This window comes from Homarus americanus, unplaced genomic scaffold, assembly GCF_018991925.1.
Source record: "Homarus americanus isolate GMGI-L3 unplaced genomic scaffold, GMGI_Hamer_2.0 scaffold32583, whole genome shotgun sequence".
NCBI classification, from domain to species: Eukaryota; Metazoa; Arthropoda; class Malacostraca; order Decapoda; family Nephropidae; genus Homarus; species Homarus americanus.
This window is the reverse complement of record NW_024713129.1, coordinates 16956391-16981547: the sequence shown is the minus strand read 5'-3', so window position 1 is coordinate 16981547 and position 25157 is coordinate 16956391. Positions and strand designations below refer to the sequence as shown.

Here is a 25157-nt window from a genome sequence, read left to right as displayed (position 1 = left end):
GAAGAGACCTTTACGGCCAGTCGAGGATGGTTTCAGCGATTTAAGCGTCGTTATAACTTCCACAACATAAAGATGACTGGTGAAGCTGCCAATTCAGATACGGTTGCTGCCGAGACATTTCCGCCAGAATTCAAACGGATTATCCCGCAAGAAGGCTACTCACCAAAACAAGTCTTCAATGTGGATGAGAATGGTCTCTTTGGAGGAGAAAAGAGCAGCAGGTTTTAGAGCAGCAAAAGACTGCCTGACGCTGCTGCTTGAAGCGAACGCTGCCGGTGACTTCAAGCTGAAGCCTCTGCCGATTTCTCGCGCTGCCAACCCACGGGCCCTGAGAGGTTACTCTAAGGACCACCTTGTCATTTACAAGGCAAACAAAAAGGCATGAATAACCGGTGCCATATTTAGCCAGTGGTTAAACGTATATGCCTTCCCTGCACTGAAGGAATACTGTGCCAAGGAGTACCTTAAGTCCAAAATTCTTCTGATCCTTGACCATGCTCCAGCTCATCCTCCCTATCTCGACGACTTGCATGACAGTGTAAAGGTTGTATTCCTGTCTCCCAACATGAGAGCACTGATGCAGCCTATGGACCAAGGCGTCATCGCCGCATTCGAGGCGTATTATTTAAGCCGAACCATGGCCCAGCTGCTCAAGGATACAGACTGAGAAAATAAACCAACGATCCAAGAACAATGGAGCGGCTTCAACATTCTTCATGCAATTGACAACATTGGCAAGGCATGGGAATAGGTTTCAGAAAGTTGCCTGAATGGTGTGTGGTGTAAACTGTGACCCGAGTGTGTCAACAGTTTTACGGGATTCACGGACTTAGTCCCAGCTGTGAATAGGGATATCCTCAGCTTGGCTAGACAGGCAGGCTTTGAGGAGCTGGAATCAGAGGACATCCTGGCATCCCATACAGAAGAGCTCACCAACAAAGATCTGCAACAATTAACAGAACACAGTCCCATTGAAGAAGACGACGACGACGACGACGAAAAAGAACCTCAACGAACACTAACTTCCAAGAGGTTGGCAGAATCGTTGAACATGTTCCAGCAAACAATGCAAATGCTTCTAGATGACGACCCAAACAGAGAACGTAACTCAAAGGTTCAACGCAGAATTGAGGACAGTCTTGGTTGCTACGATATCTATAAGGAGAAGATGAGTAGCACCAAGCAGTCAACACTGGATTCATTTTTTTCGTCATGGGACACCAGGAGCTTCTTTACAACAGCTGGCAGCCGAGGAGGAGCAACCAGCAGCCGAGGAGGAGCAACCAGCAGCAGAGGAACCCCAGTCAGAGCAGGAGGAGGCAGCCGCAATCTCAGTGACTCGCCATCCTCCTCCTTCACTCCACTACCCACCACACTCGCTCTACCACCTCCACCCATCAGTGAGTACCAATACAAACTTAGTACTGTAGTTCTATATACTATTTTCTATAGAAATGGCAATGATTTTCTGTATATGTAACCTTTTTCATGGGGCAAAGGGAGGCTCAGGAAAGTAACTCCCGTATTTTATCCATTTCTTCTGGGGAAAATTGATCAGCTTAAAGTCGCGTTTTCAGGAACGTAACCCCAACATTAAGCGAGGACGCCCTGTATCTAATTTTTATAATGGAAGTCTGAGAAACTATGACCAGATTTACAAATAATCAATATATGAAAGGTTTTTCAGGAATTAAACCGTTTTGCAAATCAGGGAATGTGCGTGTATAATTTGACATCCACCAAGACTTCCAGGGCATGCCATTTCATATACTCATTCCCAATTAAAATTTCCAACTACCAATTATGGTATGTAAAGGTCATAAACATCTTAATTCATCTAACTTTTACAGTATTTTTCTGTTCGAGATAACATAGCAATGAGACTATCCATCTTAAACCACCAACCCTTTGTTTTCACTTGCTTTACTTTTCAATGATCTTTTCTTCAGTAATTCATGCAATTTACAGTTCTACCTAGCTTATCACCTAACTTTGCCCATAAAACAAAACCTGCATACAAGTGTGAAAAATTCCAGTCATATCATTTGTTTTCATTCAACAAACAAATACTCTATCTTGAGTAATACCCTACCCACTGACACACTACTGAACAGTGTCAAATACACAGTGCCAATGCAGACCCACATTTAAGTTAAATCATTCATTCAGAGTAGCATGCACTATGACACGCTTTACTTCCCCTGTACAAATTTTCATTAGCATTCACACTGTCTCTACATACCCTTATTCCCCCTAATGCAAGCTGTTTGTTAAAACACACTTGTACAGTATTTAAACAATCATTTAATTGCTTTCATCACCTTAAAGGGTTTAGGACAGCAGTTCCCAATTAGGGGAAAATTAACCAAAGGAGGTAATTTGAAATTTTTCAGGGGTAACGACAACCCAGGAGATATAGCCATATTTTTTCTACTTCTCGATTCCATATACAACCGTTGATCATTCATGTATCAGACACATTTTGGGCATGGCAGAGTTGGCACCTCTTGCCTTATTCTCCCTCATCTGGGGTAAGGAGTACTGCTGTCAGACTTGTTTTGAGATAATGGCTAATACTAATTGGGAACCAGGTTGCTGATCTGTCTTTCTGCCTCATTTACACACAATTGCAGGGTCTCAATTGTTTCTCTTACTTGACAACACAACATACATATAGCATTTCTGACTATTGATTGTATTTTTTTATAGTTCTTTATTATTATTATCATCATTATTTTATTTTACTTTTTATCATAAATTTTATTGACGATTAATTATTATTATTATTACATTTTCGCCCCCCAGGCCCCGATGTGGGTCAGTGAACTGTGCCCGGGTGGGCTAATCCCCCATAAAAAAATATAATAAAATAAATAAATTAAAATACACAATTTGCCTGCCATAAATGCAGAGAACATGACTATTTCTATGCCTAATATGATGATCCAATCATTTCTTACCAAGCTGCCACAACTACTGTACTAACATAACTTGGCTACATATGAATTTTCCTAACTACAAACCTCATCACCGTTTTAACACCAGAAGCTACACTAATGTCAGCTAGTTTAAACTCTCTCTTCTATCTCTTATACATCACTAAAGCACCTACATATTAATATAAAATAATGCAAGGATATGCCATTATAATGCCAGAAACTTACTTTCGACCTCCATCCATGAACTGCATCAGCGGACTCATATAAGCCTTGCATCTATTACACCTGACTGGTCCATTTTCCATGCTGGTACCAATATATAGTGGACTGTTTGTACTCCTTGTCTCTGCAAGAGGGCTAATTACAAGGCCAAAAGGAACATGTGTTTGCTTCATCAGTTCTGGTGTGTGAGGGATACTGTACATTGTAGACCTCAAATTGTGTGGAGATGCATTGCCTCCATCTCTCACAGTAAACTCTGTGGTGACCAGCGGTGGTACCTGACCTTTCATATTTGTGATAAATTCTCCACTTCTGCATTGACGATCCTCCTCCATAACCTGTAAGGGACTTGGCATATCATCAGGATTAAGACGGCGTCCTTGGCCTTGTGGAGCACCTGAGTAACCACCTGGCCCTGGTCCACCTGCACTATTACCTGGGTACCTTGTCTGCATGTTACCCATACCATTTACTGGAGGACCTCCCTGACTAGGTGGTGGAGGCAATCCTGATTTATGCCCAGGGGGCATACCTGCTTGAGAAGAAACCCCTTGTCCAGGGGGAGCACCAGGTCTGGGTGGCATGCCGGGTCCAGGAGGCATGCCTGGTCCATGAGGCATGCCGGGTCCAGGAGGCATGCCTGGTCCATGAGGCATGCCTGGTCCAGGAGGCATGCCTGGTCCAGGAGGCATGCCTGGTCCAGGAGGCATGCCTGGTCCAGGAGGCATGCCTGGTCCAGGAGGCATGCCTGGTCCAGGGGGCATGCCTGGTCCAGGGGGCATGCCTGGTCCAGGGGGCATGCGTGGTCCAGGGGGCATGCGTGGTCCAGGGGGCATGCCTGGTCCAGGGGGCATGCCTGGTCCAGGGGGCATGCCTGGTCCAGGGGGCATGCCTGGTCCAGGAGGCATGCCTGGTCCAGGAGGCATGCCTGGTCCAGGAGGCATGCCTGGTCCAGGAGGCATGCCTGGTCCAGGAGGCATGCCTGGTCCAGGAGGCATGCCTGGTCCAGGAGGCATGCCTGGTCCAGGAGGCATGCCTGGTCCAGGAGGCATGCCTGGTCCAGGAGGCATGCCTGGTCCAGGAGGCATGCCTGGTCCAGGAGGCATGCCAGGCTGAGCTGGAATACTTGGCCCATGTAGCATACCAGCCCTTGGTGCTCCAACTGAAGCTGGTGTATACAGTTGTTGAGGTTGTCCTGCAGGTGCCATAGAAGACATATGGTAACTTGGCTGGTTTCCTGCAGGAGGACCAGGCATTGATGATGGTGGTGGGAAGCCAGGCTGACCTCGCCCAAGAGGACCAGTTACAGACTGTGGGAAGCCTGGTTGATTACTTCCAGGGGGGCCTGCCATAGATGGTGGAATGCCAGGTTGATTACCCCCTGGGGGGCCTCCCTCAGATGATGGTGGGAAGCCTGGTTGATTACCCCCTGGGGGGCCTCCCACAGATGATGGTCGGAAGCCAGGTTGATTACCCCCTGGGGGGCCTCCCATAGATGGTGGGAAGCCAGGTTGATTACCCCCTGAGGGGCCTCCCACAGATGGTGGGAAGCCAGGTTGATTACCCCCTGGGGGGCCTGCCACAGATGATGGTGGGAAGCCAGGTTGATTACCCCCTGGGGGGCCTGCCACAGATGATGGTGGGAAGCTAGGTTGATTACCCCCTGGGGGGCCTGCCATAGATGGAGGGAAGCCTGGCTGATTCATGCCAGGAGGACCTCCCATTGATGATGGTGGGAAGCTTGGTTGGCCTCCCCCAGGAGGCCCTGCAGATGATGGAATGCTTGGTTGACTTCCCCCAGGGGTGGCACCCACAGATGATGGGGGGTAACCTTGTGTTCCAGCTCTTGGTTGTGCCATTAGTTGTGTAGGAGTTGAGCCTAATGTCACCTGTGAAGCACCAGGGTTTGACATGTGACCAGGTGTAGAAGATGGTGTTGGCCGTCCACCTGAACCCCCAGGAGGAGGACCAGATGGAGGCCTGGTAGGTTGTCCTGGCATAGGCCCTAAGTGTGGCCCAGGCATAGGACCAGGTGGAGGCTGATATGAAGTCCCAGACACAGGCCCACCTGGGGACCCAGAAGGAGGAAGGCCATTTGCCACAGGCTGTAAGACAAGGGTTACTTTTTAATTTCTTGAAAAATTTCAGGAGTGAAAACATACAGAAAATAAAATTCACATCTGTACATCCAAGTACCTACTCATATAACCATGCATTATGAATAACCTAGTATGTTTGTGGCATAGGAAGCAATTCTAAATATACACACAGTAAATTCCCTCTAATCTGGACTAACTGGGGGGGCATCAGCCTGACAGATTGAAGCCAGCGACCTGACTGGCGGCCATCTTGCTGTTGCTCTCAAGTCAGGTCAAGCTTGCTCTCCTCACGGCCCACACTTTCGACATGCTTAGTATTAACTCAGCAGTAAGTGTTAGAGGTTGTGGCTACAATATCTACCCAGCAGTGATTGGGTATTCTACAATGTCTACCAGTTGTATTGCATTTGGGTGCAATGAAAGAGCTAACAAGAAGTCTGATCCGTCTATTACATTTCACCAGCAAGTTAAATTTTAATTTTGCTTTTAGTTTGCTTCCCAGAACAAATGTGCTTGATAGTAAACAGGAAGGTCTTTCTTATATACACATATGGGATGAAAGAGGATTAATATTGCATCTCGATATTAGTCTTTTTCACAGGCTGCCGAAGGACCAGTGCAGAAGGCAAAAATGAGTTTTGGCTCTACGAAGAGACAAGTACAGTACACACCAGGCAAACAAGCACGTCTCTGCTCTAAGCATTTTGCCCCTGAAGATTTTGACAGGACTTCTTTGTCTTGCATCCGATTATGAGAAAATGCTGCTCCTAGTATATTTGAGGCTTTCCCTGCTCACCTACAGAAAAAGACAAATAATAGCCCCCCCAACCCGGACTGTTTGTGAGCCTTCTCTATCCGAAGCTGCAGCTTCCTCTCTTACTGTAGCAGAAAATCACCAAGAAGCTAATTTAAAAAATTCTCTATTGAAAGTGATGAGGATTAGAGGAAAACTTGGGAAGTCAAGGAAAAAATACAACTTTTGCAACAGAAAACACGACAACTGAAAAAGAAAAAGGAAGACTTGTGTTTTGTGATTAGTGTATTAAAAAAAACCCTTGTGAATGAAGACAGTCTGACTATTTTAGAATCCTATACTGGTGGAATGACTGACCTTGTGAAGTATGGGAGGATGCAACAACAATCCCACGGCTCGGCAATTCTCAGCAGCCCCACAATGACATTGAAGAAGTGACTCGTGGAAATTTATCAGCTTTAAAATCTATCCAAATCCTAATTGCCTCTAGTAATTATCTAAACCATCTTAATGCTAATGCTCCATTGAGCAATTTAATTAATTCTGGTGTTGATAAAAGCATACAGTGTCTTTGAGCAAGATAACATTTTTCAAAGTGAGGAATCTGATGTGCTCTCAGAAGAGGTAAATGCTAACTTAGTTTCATCTCGTGTGGTCTCTCCTTGTGCTGAGAAAATAGTTGCATATATAGCTGGTTTTGTTTCTGTGAATCTTAAGAAATCTTTAGAGTGTGAAGCTTGTTGTAGTGTACTATTTACCCAAAATATTGATGAAACTCATGCATTAATCACTATGAAAACCAAAGAGAATTTATCATTTCCAATTAAAGATGTCATTGCTATATGTTGCTTATGAGAAGATAGTCAGAGAAAAAATATTGCTTGCCAGTAAAATACACCCCTACACAAAACTGTCAACATATGATTGCCACAAAATTGTAATTTATGTATTGTCTTAGTGAGATACACATACCGGTATGCAGGCAAACAGTTCACAGCACGAAACATATCTCTCAAAAATGCCAAAGTAGAACTAGCATGAATAAGTTAAATGTTGTACAGCAGAATCTAATGATCAGTCTGAAAGGTAAAAATGAACAGAAATCCCCATGCTCAGGGTACCAGGTTTGTGCCATGATGAGGATAATCGATGCGAATTATTAGTGTTGTTCATTGAAATTTAATTTTATTGTAGTATAGTGCAGCTACTCCTCGACTCACGACATACTCGACCTACGACCACCTGCACATACGACCTGCCTCAGTCGGTACGACCACCCGCACATACAACTGCCGCAGTTGGTACCAAAATTTTTTCAAATGACGCGCGTATTTTCTAGACCGAAACATTTCCGTCCCGTACGAGAGCGTTGCTTGGGCTGGGTCACCTCGTGGCTACAGCATCCACCCCTTAGAGCGCTTAGTTGGTGTTTGGCTGTTGTTGTTGTCGATAGTGATCGCGCTGTGTACTGACAATATTTTCTTACCTAATTCACGCGATCTAGGCTTCTCGCACTCGACCATATCTACTATTTTGAAGGACAAGGAACATATTTGTGAGGAAGTGAAAGGATTAGCACCTATGAAGGGAACTATAATAACGAAAAAAAGACAAGGTCCTATTCATGAGATGAAAAAATTACTTGTGATATGGATGGAAGACCAGATACAAAAGCATGTACCCTTAAGCCTTCTAACCCTACAGGCTAAGGCAAGAAGCCTTTTCGAAAGCCTGAAGAAGCAGGCAGGGGATGAGAGCGACCAAACCTTCACAGCAAGTCATGGGTGGTTCCAAAGGTTTAAGATCCGCTACAGTTTGCATAGTGTAAAGGGGAGTGGAGAGGCAACAAGTGCTGATGTGGGTGCTGCCGAAGCTTTTAAGGAGCTAGATCGTGTCATCGTGGAGCGAAATTACTTGCTGAGCAAATATTTAATGTGGATGAAACTGGCTTATTATGGAAGCGCATGCCTGAACGGACATACATCCACAAAGAGGCGAAAACAATGCCGGGATTCAAGGCATTCAAGGACCGAATCACACTTCTGCTGGGGGGGGGGGGAAAGTAGCTGGTTTCAAGATAAAGCCCTTCATAATATATCATTCAAAGAACCCAAGGGCTTTTAAACATGTCAGCAAGCACACACTGTCAGTGTTTTATCGCAGTAACAAGAAAGCATGGACGACCATAGTACTGTTTGAGGATTGGTTCATGACTTATTTCATTCCACGAGCCAAGGAGTATTGTCTGCAACAAGGGATTGCATTTAAGATTTTGTTAATTTTGGATAATGCTCCGGGACACCCACCACACCTGGACGACATGCACCCTGATGTTAAGGTAGTCTACATTCCACCTAACACTACCTCTATCATCCAACCCATGGATCAAGGTGCTATTGCTGCTTTTAAAGCGAATTATTTACGTACGACCTTCGCTCAGGTTGTTGCTGCTACTGTTTTTGAGAAAATGCTCAGAGTTTTGGAAGGACTACAACATTTTGAAATGTATAAAGAACATTAGTGCAGCATGGGATGAGGTTACAGGTCAGTGCATGAATGGAATTTGGAAGAAAGTCCTGAAAAGATATGTGAACAGTTTCAGAGGATTTAATGAAGATGAAGTAATTTCTGAGATTAGTAACAAGATAGTGGAGTTGGGTAAACAGCTTGAGTTAGAAATTGATAATGAAGATGTTGAGCAGTTGGTTGAAAGTGTAGCAGAAGAGCTAAGTAACGAGGATCTTATTGAACTGGAAGCACAGAAAATGCAGAGGAAGAAGAGAGTCTAAATGTAGAAGAAGAACCTGCACCCCCAAAAAAATTTTCAGTGAAGCAAATGGCAGAGGCATTTGCTACAATTAATAAGGGGATGCAAATGTTTGACGGAAAGGATAAAAATGTTGAGCGTTTTGCCAAAGTTGACAGAATGGTCCAAGATGCTTGCTACAGGGAGATTTATAATGAAAAGAAAAAGCAAATTGTGCAGTCTTAATTGGACATATATTTTAAGAAGTCCCCCATTCCTGTCTCCTCACACCCCACCAGTGCTGCCTCTTCACTCCCAAAAGATGATCCAATACCTTCAACCAGCAAGTTTCCCTGTACATTAACCTGTCTGAAGAAAGCGACATTAATGACCCACCCAGCCCTGTCTCCTCCTCTGCTTCATCCAATTAATATAGTCTCCATGTATACCTGTAAATAGAAAATTATGGGGGACCCGTGTGCATTCAGCCGACTCCATTAAAGTGCACAGTAACACTGTATCCATTCTTCATTATTGATTACTTTTACTGTACTGTATTTAATTTTAGATTTTCTATGTATTATTTTTTGCATTTTCTGGATTTCGGTCCCTAACCCCGTCGTAAATCGGGGAGCAGCTTTATACAGTTTTACCCCGCCTAACGCGGTTTCACTTAACGCGTTTTCGCATATACGCGGTGCCTTGCCAAAGCTGAACTTTCACTTAACGCGGATTTTTTCCACATATACGCGGTGAGTGTCCGAGACGCTATTTTTAGATTTGCCCCACCCGCCACCCTGCCTGTTTTAGCTCATAAAATTCATACAAATTACCAGGCCAGAATATAATTTACATTGCTGGAATTCTTATAATTTGGTGATCATTTTGAATATAAACATCATATATTTTGCTTTAAACTTACAATTTTTAGATAAAAATTTTTCTCTAGGTAACTATGGTATCTTTTGTGCAAAATATATGACATTTATATTCAAAATATTCCTGGTCTTACAAGGAATCCAGCAATGTCAATTATATTATCCTAACTTTAGTTTGAGGTATTATTTATTAAAATTTAGTGGTTATCCCACACATCTCCTTGGGACGGTTGGTGGGGGGGAGGGAGGGACCGACCGACCATCTGTTACCCTGTGAAGAATTATTTTTTTTTTTTATTAACTGAAGATATTTGTTTTAGCTCATAAAATTCATACAAATTACCCGGTCAGAATATAATTTACATTGCTGGAATTCTTATAATTTGGTGATCATTTTGAATATAAACATCATAGATTTTGCTTTAAACTTACAATTTTTAGATAAAAATTTTTCTCTAGGTAACTATGGTATCTTTTGTGCAAAATATATGACATTTATATTCAAAATATTCCTGGTCTTACAAGGAATCCAGCAATGTCAATTATATTATCCTAACTTTAATCTGAGGTATTATTTAATACTAAATGTTAAAAACTCTGGAAGGGAGGATTGGTGGGGGGAGGGTTGGGACTGACCGCGCGGTTGGAAGAGGGGGGGAGGCAAGGTGGGGTACTTTGATTGACAGATAGTGTTGTGAAGATTATTATTTTTTTATTAACTGAAGATATTTGTTTTAGCTCATAAAATTCATACAAATTACCCGGTCAGAATATAATTTACATTGCTGGAATTCTTATAATTTGGTGATCATTTTGAATATAAACATCATATATTTTGCTTTAAACTTACAATTTTTAGATAAAAAATTTTCTCTAGGTAACTATGTTATCTTTTGTGCAAAATATATGACATTTATATTCAAAATATTCCTGGTCTTACAAGGAATCCAGCAATGTCAATTATATTTTCCTAACTTTAGTTTGAGGTTATCCCACACATCTCCTTGGGACGGTTGGTGGGGGGTGGGTGGGGGGAGGGAGGGACCGACCGACCATCTGTTAGCCGGCTGTGTAGTGTGAGAGGGAGGGAGTTGAGTCCATTATTTGAATGGACATTAACTTGGCGACTGTATTTCTCTATTTCTCTTAAGTATTAATTGTGTGCATGTACCATCATAAAATTAAGATGTTATTTTTACTACAACATAGGTATGTGCCTTCAAAAAGTGGAGTTTGGGGGTCGGGCCGGTTTCTATTGGAATTAATCCCATATGTTCTGTTGTTCACTTAACGCGGGACCCTCTGGGTTCAATTGACCGCGTTAAGTGGGGTACAACTGTATAATAAATGGTTGAAAATAATAATAACGATTTCACTTAATCACACAGGGATGCTATGGATGAGCGTAAACGGTGCAAACCAGTGTAAATGAGGGTCACTCAGTCTCCTGGCATGCGACCAGCCTACACAAAGATGGCCAACAGGGGGAAGATTGGCTTCACCTGACAGTACTGGGAGCGCGTGGCATGCCGCCTGCACCCTTTATACCTCCATGGGGAAGACCTATCCGATTTTGCCAAAATTTCAGTTTGCACCCCCCAGAACTGGAATTGCCTGTACGGTCCATATTGCAGGGTGGAAAATTCCAGAGGGTAGGGGGATTTCCAAGTAAAGCTACCCAAGAACACTAACCCTAGCCTACTGTAATTTTTAGCCTAGAGTTAACACTTAGGGTTTTAATAGGCCATATGAATGGGGTTTTTTCCAGCCACTTGGGGTTTTAACATCGGTGGGAAAATTTTGTTAATTATTCCTATACGTATCTAATATACTCCAGCAGCTTGGCACTGGTTCTCGGTACAGCTCTACTCAGTGAGCAGTGGTGGGCAAATTGCTAACAATTTGTAATCCAGTAAAGTAGAAGTACTTGTCGAAAATAGTAATCGTGTAGAAAAATTATTTGGATAAAAAAATCGTGTAAAAGTTAAAAGTACTGATGTCTGAAATGTAATTAAAATTGTAAAGTAGAAAGTCATGCTTTCACTGCTAATTTCTTTGAGTGCATGTACTGTACACTATTTGTATTTTGTAGACACTACACTTTAGTGCTCCTCAACAGCCACCTCCACAGAGGCAACTTCAGAGTTACCCTCCTTTACCACCAATGGCAGCCCCCCACTTATGCTAACTTTCCCCTGTACCAACCAGATTTTGGTTGTGTTTATCCAGGTTGGGGATACATATGTCCGGTGCTGGACCCCCAATCCAGTTTGGAACGGGATATGGATGAAGCAAGTCCGGGTTAGAGGGCATTTACTATACATTAGTGTATATGGATAGCCTAAAACTAGCTTTATTTTCTAAATGAAATTGGTGTGGAGACAGAATTCTGGAAGCACATCTAGCCCATGGAGTCAATGTGAAGGTTTTATGGAAAAGAAGAAAATGCAACCTCACTCTCAGACAGTAATCATCATGTAATCTATACTGTACATATAAGATACATCCTGTTTGTCTGTTTGCAAGTGATTATGTTCCTTATGTATTTCTAGTTTTGAAGACACTGAATTTTTTTACATACACAAGGGGTTAATTACCTGAGAAAAGTCAGATAACCCATCTAGCTTTACCTAAATGACAATAACAAACAGAAGAGGGGTCAAGAAAGCCATTTCAAGGACCCCTATTTTTACTTAAAATTCCCCACCATTTATTCTCATAGTGTTCTCAAGCCCTCATACGTTGACAGATCCACTCGAACCAGACACTCCTTGATCCTGGCTGTCACATTACCAACTGTTTTCTTGAACTCGAAAAAAGTAAAGAACAGTTGATCCCCTTTCCTAGATATTTCTCTAGTAGTTGTCTCACCAACATTTTACCATTGTACAGCCATCTTCCATGCTTGTGTGGGTTAGCCACAGTAACCTGATGGCAGTTCTTCATGCTACATTGTCTTTTGCAGCCTGACTTGTCAGGTTCCTGCTTCTAAGGTCATTTCTTACAACTCTCCCCATGTCATTCTTGGCCTGCCCTTGGCTCTCCTCCCCTCCACATTTAGGCTCTTGCATATCTTGACCCAAATAGTCTCATCCTTTCTCTCCACACGCCCAAACCATCTTAGCCTGCCACTACGCGCGACTTCGTTAATGCTCTCAACACCCAGCCACCCTCATAGCTCTGAGCAGGGCCTGTCCTTTCAGCGACACATTACACATCCATCCTGTAATTCTCATTTCAGTTAACTCAAGTCTACTTACTGTCATCTTTAATTGTACAGGTTTCACTGGCATAGAACATCACACTTCTCACATCAGCCACATACATTCTTCCTTTCACTCAAAAGGAAGGGCCTCTTCCTCCAGCCACTTCTGGCTCTTGCAACTGGGAAGGCTTCAGCACCCCCACCAGCACTGATCATATCAAACAGGTAACAGAAACCATTGACACAATCCAGGAGTATATCCCCAATGTTAAGTTTCTCCAGTCTTACTGTGGGCACATGGTTACCTGCACTTAAGTTATTAAAATTCCAGTCTGCTATCTACAGTACTTCACAGTACCTCTTGTGGATCCACCTTCCACATTCGTTGCACATTATCGAGTTGCTACCAACACCTTTCTTGCAGACAGCATATGGCCATTTTCCACTTCAAGTTCCTCACTCACACCAAGAATCAATACTTTTGTTTTTGTCAAATTCACTCCCAGCCTTATTACCTCTATTCTATCCTCCTATTTCTTAAATTTCTCCAATGCCTCTTCAATATTATCTGCAATCAGCACTAAGTCATCAACATACAACAATGGACTCTACTTTTACATCAAATTACTCACCATTTACTCTCACAGAGGTTTTCAGCCCTCACAAAATGCCATAACTCAAAAAAAGGTACTTCTTGACTCCAAGCCTCCTCACTGCCCACTTCACTACTACATTTGGAACCGTCATATACTTTCTCCAAATCTACAAATATGAAGTACTATTTTCTCTTTCCCTAGATATTTCTCTTATAGCTGCTTGGCCATAAATATTGCTTCTGTAATCCCACTAACTGGCACAAACCCAAACTGCATTTCATTTAGGTCAACTCTCTTCTCATCAATCTCTCAATCACTCTTTCTACAACTTTCATAGCCTGACCCTTGCAGCTTCAGGCCCATGTAGTTCCAGCATTCAAGTGCATCACCTTTGCCCTTTTGAGTATTCACAACCTTGCTTTTCAAGCCAGTAAGCTGGAGCAATACATTTGATCACAAATGCATTAGTCGACTTAATCATCACAATGACGCCAACATGATGTAACGCTTTTAACATATCTGCAACCACTCCAGAGCTGCCAAAGTCCTTAGATAAAAATTTGTCCATCCCCAAGAATATGGTATGTCTAGAAAGGCTCCATCTCATGGAGGACTCCCACACAACAATATATTCATAATTTCTAAAGTATCTACTTTAAATCATTCTTTCTTGCACATCGATAATATATTAAAATCTTGCCTAAGCCCAAAGACTACTACTTAAGCTATTTATGACTATAATATTAGGAGATCCTGCCTTTTGTATTCATTAAATTTACGTAGTAGATGGCAAAAATATTACCTTGAAGTCAAACATTGGCGAGACATAATAACTTACCATGGGTTGTTGCAATCCCTGTGGAGGAGGTGGTCCTGCTGATGGACCAAGACTCATCCCCCTCATCTGTTGATTCATTCCTGCCATTGATGGAGGTCCACCAGGAGGTCTTGGGGCTGGCATTTCATGTTTATATGGCCCTGTGGATAATTATTTGGGCTAAATCTTTGCAAATAAATCCAACATTTATTGACCTTTCACTTGAGTTGTCATGGCCAACAAGAATGGGAATTGTATGTAGCCTTATTTTCTACTGAGAACATTATGTGCAAGTTCATAATATGAACATGAGAGTATATGCAGTATTGCTTTTGGCTACTGCCTGAGTGAGATGATGCACCTCATTAAGTGTGAGGCTAGTGCTGACTAGAACCTTCCCTCCCACTTCATGAACCTTTAGGTGTGCATGTAAGTACAGCAGGCTCTTCAAATTCGCAGGGATTAGGTTCTCAAAATGGCAAGGAAATGTATATTCCCTTTATGTGTTTGCCTTAAGAATTTTTTTTTTCCATATTGTATATATAATCAGGAACAAATGTATTAAAATTGTGAGTCTACCCTCAAGTCCACTCAGTGCTTTATTAATAACAAAGTATGGAATTGACTTCATGGTAGACTCACATTTGTAATACATTTGTTTTTGATTATTTACAGTAAAACCTCGATTAACCGACCACATATGGGGGGAAGGGGCCGACGGATAATCCAAAAGGTCGGTTAATTGTACATAAAGTCTACGGAAAAAAACACACATTTTCAAAGTACCTTTCCCTAACCTACCTCATTTAAGTCCCTCTATTCATTTTTGTTCATTTGCCATTCATATTTCAATAGAATTTGCTTTAAAACATTAACCACTTTAGTAAATCAATATGAACCAGCACAGAAACCGTGAATAAAAAATGGAAAAGTCAAAAAACATATCACAAATATTGTGACCAAGTCCCAGGTTGCTGATCTGACTTTTTGCTTCATTTACACACAGTTGCAGGGTCTCAAGTGTTTCTCTTACTATTGACAGCACAACATACATACATGTACATTGTTTCTCACTCTTGATTTTTTTTTTTTGCATTTCTTTATGGTTCATTATTATTATTATCATTATCATTATTAATATTATTACATTATCGCCCCCCAGGCCCCGATGTGGGTCAGTGACCTGTGCCCGGGTGGGCTAATCCCCATAAAAATAAAAAAAATAGGAGTTCGGGATTGACGGTTAATCCGAAAGTCGGTTTATCGAGATTTTGCTGTATTTGTATGTGTTTCGTCCACACGCACACTATAAACAAAACAGGTAAAAGAAATTACTGCCTCTAAAACAAATGGCTCCCTGTCACAGCCGCGAAAATGCCAGCAACGTTAAAACTACCCTTAGACATTCTTGGGTACATCCAGGGTGTCATCTGCAAATAATCTAGGTCCTCAAATTAAAAATCTGTAAATTTTAACGGCGTGTTGTACTGTACAGTAGACATTTCTCAGCTTTCCCTTTAAGAACTAGTGATTTATATTAACCTGGTGGGCTTCAGCAGGAAAAAAAAAATATATATATATATATATATATATATATATATATATATATATATATATATATATATATATATATATATATATATATATATATATATATATATATATATATATATATATATATATATATATATATATATATATATATATATATATATATACGGTATATATATGCTGATAACCACAAGGAAAGAAGAAAACACGAAGTTCCCAAGCGCTTTCGTGTAATTCACATCTTCAGGGGTGAGTACAGACTAGAGAGAGAAATACAAATCAATGTGTATATATACAGAGGAGGGTGAGACCAGGTCCACAATGGTCAGGTGTTAGGTAATGACCCTACTAATCTTTAAATAGCACACAACGGTTGGTGGTCAGGTCAGATGGTCAGGTGACCAGGCTTTCTCACCTGGTCACAAATCTTCTTAATTACAAAATTATCCAGCTTGTACATGCCGTTACTCAAATTCATGTTGAATGCTTCGGTGTGTTTAATAAGACTAGATTCTATGATGTTCCTACTATCAATTGAATTACATGGTAATATTGAGGAGGCATTATCCCAGTCAATGCAATGCTTGTTATCCCTCAAATGAACAAACAGAGCATTGGATTCCTGGCCTGTCCTAACACTGTATTTGTGTTGTTTAATTCTAGTTGCAAGATCTTTACCTGTCTGGCCTAAGTAAAACATATTACATTCCTTGCAAGGAACTTTATAAATGCAACCAATTGTGTTGTTGGGGGGAGTTCTTGATTAACATTTGTTTAACAGAGCATGAGTTTTTAAATGCCACACTGTTTTGTCTAGTGCAAATTATAGCATGTTTATTTTCAAATTAATCAGTATGTTACAAGAATCCCAGAAATGTTAATTATATTCACCCAGGTCATTTCACTGGCTTTTTATAAGAGAAGCTTAGTCACTTAAGAACTGATAAATATACATGCGTTAACCCTGGGCCTGTGCCAGCAGTCAAACGTACTACCTCCCCTCCCCCCATGCCCCCTCGCTCGCTCCCACCCTCTCTCTCCCCCATCTGCCCGGCGTTGCTGGAATCCTAGTAAAAGTGAATAATTTTAATATAAACGTCATGTATTTTGCACAAGAGCTAAAAATTAATCACCTGTATCACATTACAGTAGTGATTTAAGAATAAAAGTGTATATGTACGTACAGTGAACCCTCGCTTTACGCGGTTTCACTTTACGCGTTTCTACATTTACGCGGTACCCTGCCAGAGCCGGAATTCCCACTTTACGCGGTGCATCTACTCATAAACGTGGGTGAAGTTTAATTTTTTTATTTAGCTCATAAAATTCATACAAATTATCCGGCCAGAATATAATTTACATTGCTGGAATTCTTACAATTTGATGATCATTTTGAATATAAGCATCATAGATTTTGCATTTGACATACAAATTTTAGATCTAATGCAAGTATTTTGTTTACTCAGAGCAAATATGTTATCTTTTGTGCAAAATATATGAAGTGTATATTCAAAATATTCCTAGTCTTGCAAGGAATCCAGCAATGTCAATTATATTATCCTAACTTTAGTCTGAGGTATTATTTATTACTAAAAAGGTAAATATTCTGGTTTCTCCCACACATTTCTCTGGTAGGGAGGGTTGGTGGGGGGAGGGAGGGACCGACCGACCATCTGGCAAGGTTGGAAGAGGGGGGGAGGCCAGGTGGGGTACTTAGATTGTCAGATAGTGTCGTAAAGAATAATTTTTTTTTATTAACTGAAGATATTTGTTTTAGCTCATAAAATTCATACAAATTAACCGGCCAGAATATAATTTACATTGCTGGAATTCTTACAATTTGATGATCATTTTGAATATAAACATCATGGATTTTGCATTAGACATACAAATTTTAGATCTAAAGTAAAAATTTGGTTTACACAAAGCAAATATTTTATCTTTTGTGCAAAATACCGTATATACTCGTGTATAGTTGAGTTTTTAAGACCAAATTTTTAGGCAAAAAATTGGGGGTCGTCCTATACATGCGTAATAGTTTTGTTAGGTTGAACCCGTGCATGATGGGAAGGGCGTGGAGCAACTTTTAGCTTCAGACATGAAAAATATTTACCATTTACTGCCAGTAAACAATGGAAACATAAAATATGTACCAATTAGTAATGAAAAGTTGTGCAGTTGCTTCAGCAAATGAAGCACACCAACTTACAATAGGCTAAATTACTTTACAACGTACTTTCAGTAGTCTATGTTGAAGTTCTTAGCACAGGCTAACTTATCATATCATATATACGGTATCACAGTTCTCATTGATCTACAAAAAATACCGGAAATATAAACCTTTTCGATATTTCACACTTAATATAATACTCGGTAATCTACTTCAACCTCCTATTGTTTACAACGACGCATGACGCATCACCAGCTGTTGTGTGTATCAGCTAGACGGTACACGTGATTTTCGAATCGTTTTCAGTTAAAAAACTGTTACATCACATGCATATTTTACCTTAACTGCCTGAATGAATATATTCTCGGAAATAAATAGTAGTTTTGCTGAAACGCGATGTATTTCAATGTAAACTAGGATAAAATACATGACGAAAACAAAAGATTTTACCTAACCTTCTGATGTTCAAGAGAAGTTACTCGTTTTTTAATAGTTTTTGGTTAAAATATTGTTATATTACAATGGTATTCTATTCATACTGTGCTTGATATAATGCATTCACGGAAATGTAATATTTTTGCTGAAATGACGTACGTATTACAGTGGAATGTGGGATAAAATCGTGACGAAACCAATGACTTTCGCTTTCTTTCATTCAAAACATGTTACCGTAATCGCTTTTCGAATGGTTTTCAGTAAAAAAAACTGTTGTATTACAATAATATTCTATCCTAATTGACTTGAATAAATACTACGACACCATATTTCTGAATATTTTCATTCAAATCCATCGAAATCATTTTCCTTGTCATCGTCTGCAGCAACAAACAGCTTCTCCCAGTCCTCTCCTTGAACAGGGCTAGAGGGTAAGTGTTTTTCAAATCGTTTTAAGTTAAAAAACTATTACATCACACGTATATTTTACATAAACTGCGCCTGAATGAATATATTCTCGGAAATAAATAGTAGTTTTGCTGAAACGTGATGTATTTCAATGTACTGTAAAATAGGATAGAATACATGACAAAAACAAAAGACTTTACCTAAGCTTCCGATGTTCTTGAGATGTTACTCGTTTTTTTATTAGTTTTCGGTTAAAATTCTGTTATATTACAATGATATTCTATTCATACTGTGCTTGATATAATACATTCACGGAAATGTAATATTTTTGCTGAAATTACGTACGTATTATAGTGGAAAGTGGGATAAAATCGTGACGAAAACAATGACTTTCGCTTTCTTTAGTTCAAAAGATGTTACCGTAATTGCTTTTCGAATGGTTTAGTTAAAAAACTGTTGTATTACAATAATATTCCCTCGTAATTGACTTGAATAAATATTTGAATGGAAATATACAATATTTTTGTTGAAACTACCCGCGTTTCAGTGTAAAGTGTCGTAATAATAAATGGTAAACAATTAACCTTCGGCACTCGTGTTTCATGCACGGCTAGCCTCAGTTTGTAGGACGGAGAGCATTTTAACTGAAGATTTTGTTGTTCTATTACCCTCAAAAACGTGGGTCGAACTATAAACGAGGAATATCATAAATTAATGATTTCTTGGTCAAAAAATCAGGGTCGACCTATAAACGAGGGGGGGGTTATACACGAGTATATACGGTATATGAAGTTTACATTCAAAATATTCCCTGACCTGCAAGGAATCCAGAAATGTCAATTATATTATCCTAACTTTAGTCTGAGGTATTATTTATTACTAAACGTTAAAATCTTGAGTTTTCACCCACACATTTATCTGGGGGACGGAGGGTTGGAACCGACTGACCCAGTTGGCGTGAGTGTGAGGAGGGGGGGGGAGGCAAGGTGGGGTACTCTGATTGACAGATAGTGTCATGAAGAATATTTTTTTTAATTAACTGAAGATATTTGTTTTAGCTCATAAAATTCATACAAATTACTCGACCAGAATATAATTTACATTGCTGGAATTCTTACAATATGATGATCATTTTGAATATAAACATCATGGATTTTCCATTAGACATACAAATTTTAGATCTAAAGTAATAATTTGGTTTACACAAAGCAAATATTTTATCTTTTGTGCAAAATATATGAAGTTTACATTCAAAATATTCCCTGACCTACAAGGAATCCAGAAATGTCAATTATATTATCCTAACTTTAGTCTGAGGTATTATTTATTACTAAACGTTAAAATCTAGGATTTCACCCAAACATTAATCAGAGAGGTAGGAGCTAGTGAGCTGGGAAGAGGGGAGGGGGATTTGAGTCCATTATTTGAATGGACATTAACCTGGCGACTGTATTTCTCTTAAATATTAATTGTGTGAGCATACCATCATAAAATTTAGATGTTATTTTTACTACAACATAGGTATTGTGTGGAAAAAGTGGAGTTTGGGGGTCGGGCCAGTCTCTATTGGAATTAATCCCATATGTTCTGTTGTTCACTTTACGCGGTACCCTGTGGGTTCAATTGACGCAGTAAATCGGGGTTCAATTGTGTGTGTGTGTGTATATATATATATATATATATATATATATATATATATATATATATATATATATATATATATATATATATATATATATATATATATATATATATATATATATATATATATATATATATATATATATACACACACACACACACACACATGGGGTAATTTTGAACTCTATTACACAATACCTATGTTCTAGTAAAAATAACATTTTAATTTTATGATGGTACATGCACACAATTAATACTTAATTGAAATAGAGAAATACAGTCACCAAGTTAATGTCCATTCAAATAATGGACTCAACTCCCTCCACCTCTTCTCACTCTACACTGCTGGCTCTTCCCTCTCAGAAATTTTTGGGGGAAAACCACTAGATTTTAATAAATAATACCTCAAACTAAAGTTCGGATAATATAATTGACATTGCTGGATTCCTTGTAAGACCAGGAATATTTTGAATATAAATGCCATATATTTTGCACAAAAGATAACATATTTACTCAGAGTAAACATTATATCTAAATTTGTATGTCTAATGCAAAATCTATGATGTTTATATTCAAAATGATCATCAAATTGTAAGAATTCCTGCAATGTAAATTATATTCTGGCCGGGTAATTTGTATGAATTTTATGAGCTAAAACAAATATCTTCAGTTAATAAAAAAAAAATTTTTTTCACAACACTATCTGTCAATCAAAGTACCCCACCTTGCCTCCCCCCCTCTTCCAACCGGCCAGATGGTCGGTCTGTCCCAACCCTCCCTACAAGAGAAATGTTGGATGAAAAACTAGATTTGAACATTTAGTATTAAATAATACCTCAGATTAAAGTTAGGATAATATAATTGACATTGCTGGATTCCTTGTAAGACCAGGAATATTTTGAATATAAATGTCATATATTTTGCACAAGAGATAACATATTTACTCAGAGTAAACATTATATCTAAAATTTGTATGTCTAATGCAAAATCTATGATGTTTATATTCAAAATGATGATCATATGGTAAGAATTCCAGCAATGTAAATTATATTCTGGCCGGGTAATTTGTATGAATTTTATGAGCTAAAAAAAATATATATATATTATACTTCACCGTGTATATGAGTAGATGAACCGCGTTAAGTGAAAGTTCGGTTCTGGCGAGGCACCGCGTATATGAGAAACCGCGTAAAGCGGGGTACAACTGTATATATATATATATTAACATTATTTAATGTTAATAAATGGAACAATAGAAGTAGCTAACCACTAATGGCAAAGAAAAAATAGAGATGGGTTGGGAACGCCACCATATACCCGGTACATGCGCATTTAAGCATACCGTGTAATTTTTCTTTTTTAAGAATATGTGCAAGAGATTCCTTATTGCTTATTACTAAATATGTATTTCATTGAATTAATGTTTATATATGTGAAATGAACAATGCAATTCATTAATAATACGTAGAATATTAAAACACACAAGTGGAGACATGACTGCATTGTTTTCGTGAGTGACGATGGTTTTACATAAGAAACTGAAGAAAATGAGACCCTAGTTGTAGCTGTAGTGAACGTAATTTAAAAAAAATTTAATACCTGTATGTATGTTTTAAGTCATGTTATTTAATGTTAATAAATGAAACACTAGAAGTAGCTAATCACTAATGGTAAATAAATAAAGTGAAACGATTAGGAACGCCAACATATGAACAGTAAGTGCGTACATGTGACAACATAGCGTTATTTCTCTACATAGGAATATGAAAGCAACACTTCATTTACTCTTCATATACAGTCAACCCTCGCTTTACGCGGTCCCACTTTACGCGTTTCCATGTTTACGCAGTACCCTGCCGAACACGGAATGCTCACTTTCCGCGGTGTGTGTACCCTTTTATGCGGAGAGCAGCGCGAGCAGGGTGCGCACAAGGTCGCCCAGTCATCAAAACATTACCTAGTTCTTCACCCGCCACCCACCACAGCCGGCCCAAGTCAGTGATAATGATAGTGAGAATATGGACTTATATGGACTTTGAGGGGTTTGACAAAGAGGCCCTGCAAGCCTGTGGTGGATAGTGATACAATTGATACAAGTGATACAGGCGAGGGCCAATAATCTGCCTTCTGCCTCGGAACCAACCCCCCATCCCTGTGTGCCCAGCCATCTTTTCTACTAATGTAGGTGTTAAAAAACCTTATATTATTTATATTTCTCTTAATTATTAATTGTGTGTGCATACCATCATAAAATTAAGAAGTTATTTTTACTACAACGTAGGTATTGTGTCTGAAAAAGTGGAGTTTGGGGGTCGGCCCGGTCTCTATTTCAATTAATCCCATATGTTATGTTGTTCACTTTATGTGTTTCTCACTTTACGCGGGCCGCCGTGGGTTCAATTGACCGCGTAAAGTGAGGGTTCACTATGTTTTAAATAATATTTACGAATGTAAAACAAAAATTCTACTCACCAATGGTGGTAAAGTCTAAAACATAAGGACAGCCAATGAATATTGTGCGAGTTTTTACTCAGATGACAAAGTCATCAGGTTCAACTCTGGCTGAAGCTGTAGCTTTCCAAAAAGCTGTTACTGAAACTGTTACTGAACCTGAAGTTGAAGCTGCATATGATGCTGAATTTGATGGTGCAGCTGAAGCTGATGGTTTAGGCCTTCAAATAATAAAGCTGTCTGAAGAACCTTGCACAGCCGCTTTCTTTTCTCATTATACATCTTTATGTAGAGGTCATTTGCATTTATCTAAATTTAATGTTTTGTTGTTAATGGATCCACTTCAGAAAATATGTTCATTGCTTGCTCCATATAATATCCACAGACCTCTCACCTTTTTCAAACGTTTTAACACATCTAGTTTCTCGGCTAAGCTTATACACTTTCTATTAGCCTTTGAAACAACACTACCATCACTTGCTCATATTGAATAGGGGAAGCAAAAATGCTGTAAGAAACCTGAGAAAGTTTTTCTCCTCTTCCTGTTCAGATGCGTGAAAACAAATGGACCGCCAAGTTCCGACTGTTGATTACTGGCGATACGAATTATCACTCATTAGCCAGGTAGTTTCTTTGCGCAAGGCGCTCTTCATTTTTTTACAGTACATTTTTTTTATAATAAATATTGGGATTTAGTTATTATTTATATGAAAATATAATTTTATTTTATTTTGATTAAATTTTGGTCGTAAATACGAAAGAAATAAGGACGTAAATTGAATTGGGTCCTAAATTAACTAGGGTCTTAAATATGAAAAATTGTTGGTCGAACCGTTGTTATCGGAGGCTTTACTGTACTCTCGATTTAACGGAATCCGATATAACGAACTCTCGATTTAGCGGAAGGATTTAATGAACTAATTTGCTAAATCAAGACTAATTCCGTCATTACACTCACACCTACGGAGACACCTCAGGCATGATATGCACATAGAAACATTATTCATAGGTTACCTTAAACTTGGGGGAGTTCGGTGTTTGTTTTAAATTTTTCTATTACAGTAGTACTTCCAACTTATTACCAATTGATAGCCGCACTCTTTTGGCTTTCTCCCCCACACCTCTTCCTTTCTGAGAGTTCTGAGAGACTTTCGGCATGATGTCTAAGTACTGTAGTTAGTTGACTGAGATGTTGACCAAGAGGTAACAGTGAACAACACGGGGTGGCGGCAGGACACAGACTGAGCTGATGTAAACAAACCCCATGCACCAAGTGGTGCATTTGGCATGAAGTTTAACGAAATCACACTCGATTTAGCGAACCAGTTTTCTAAATCAAGCAAAACTAAAGGAAAGTTCAATTTAGCGGAAATTTCAATTTAACAAAAGTAACTCGAATTAGTTCGTTAAATCAAGAAAATACAGTGGTCCCTCGGTTAACGAATGGTTCAATTAACAAAATTTTGGTTAACGAATTACCTCCCATAAGGATCTTCAATTCGGTTAACAAACAAAACTTTGATTAACAAAATCATTACGAACATCACGTTTTGTTGTGAGCATCAGCTGATGGGCTTGTCTGCCAATTCAGTAATCTGTTCTATGTTTACATTCGTTTCCAGTGGAGTAAATATCAAGAAAGTTGTGCTCTTTAATATTTTTGCATTTTTTATATTAAAACTAATAGTCATTTTAACATTTATTTAACATAATGATAATATAAGCAGTACAGGGAACTAGTTTTTTGTGCGCCCATCAGACGCTTGACTCAGCCACCAGGCGTCAGTTGGGCTTTGTTGACAGTGGAGTGAACACCTATTTTGTTGGTGTCTTGAATATTTTTGCATTTTTACATTGAAATTATTGGTCATTCTGAAATTTAGCTAACATATTGATAATATATAGTGCAGTGCAGTATTGATTTAAATAAAATAATCTTGAATTACACCTAGTGAATTAAAAATTTTATTGGTGAAATGACGGCATCAAGCCTGGGTCCCCCGAAAGGAGCTTTGTCCTCCATCCTCACTTCCTTCTCTTCTCCTTTCCCCTCCACCCCCACTTCTAATTCCCATCATCAAACTTCTACATACACACCTCAAAGTATGTGTACTTTACTGCATTTTTTTTTTACTTTTTATGTACTTTTCTGTGAGGTGGAACCAATTACCCAATATCCCATTGAAACACTGGATTCGGTTAACGAAATTTTTGGTTAACGAACGACCCTCTGGAACGAATTGTG

The 25157-nt window shown here is 39.3% G+C and overlaps 1 protein-coding gene across 2 annotated transcripts in view; it reads right to left on the bottom strand.

Moving 5' to 3' along the window:
• LOC121868828 (protein transport protein Sec24D-like) overlaps positions 1–25157 on the bottom strand; it is a 51097-nt gene that overhangs the window by 18788 nt on the left and 7152 nt on the right. For both annotated transcript variants that reach the window (XM_042369808.1, XM_042369799.1), the window contains 2 exons: positions 14278–14417; positions 3165–5266 (listed from right to left, as the gene is read on the bottom strand). In XM_042369808.1, coding sequence (XP_042225742.1) covers positions 3165–5266; positions 14278–14417 — 2242 coding nt within the window. The remainder of the gene's footprint in view (positions 1–3164; positions 5267–14277; positions 14418–25157) is intronic.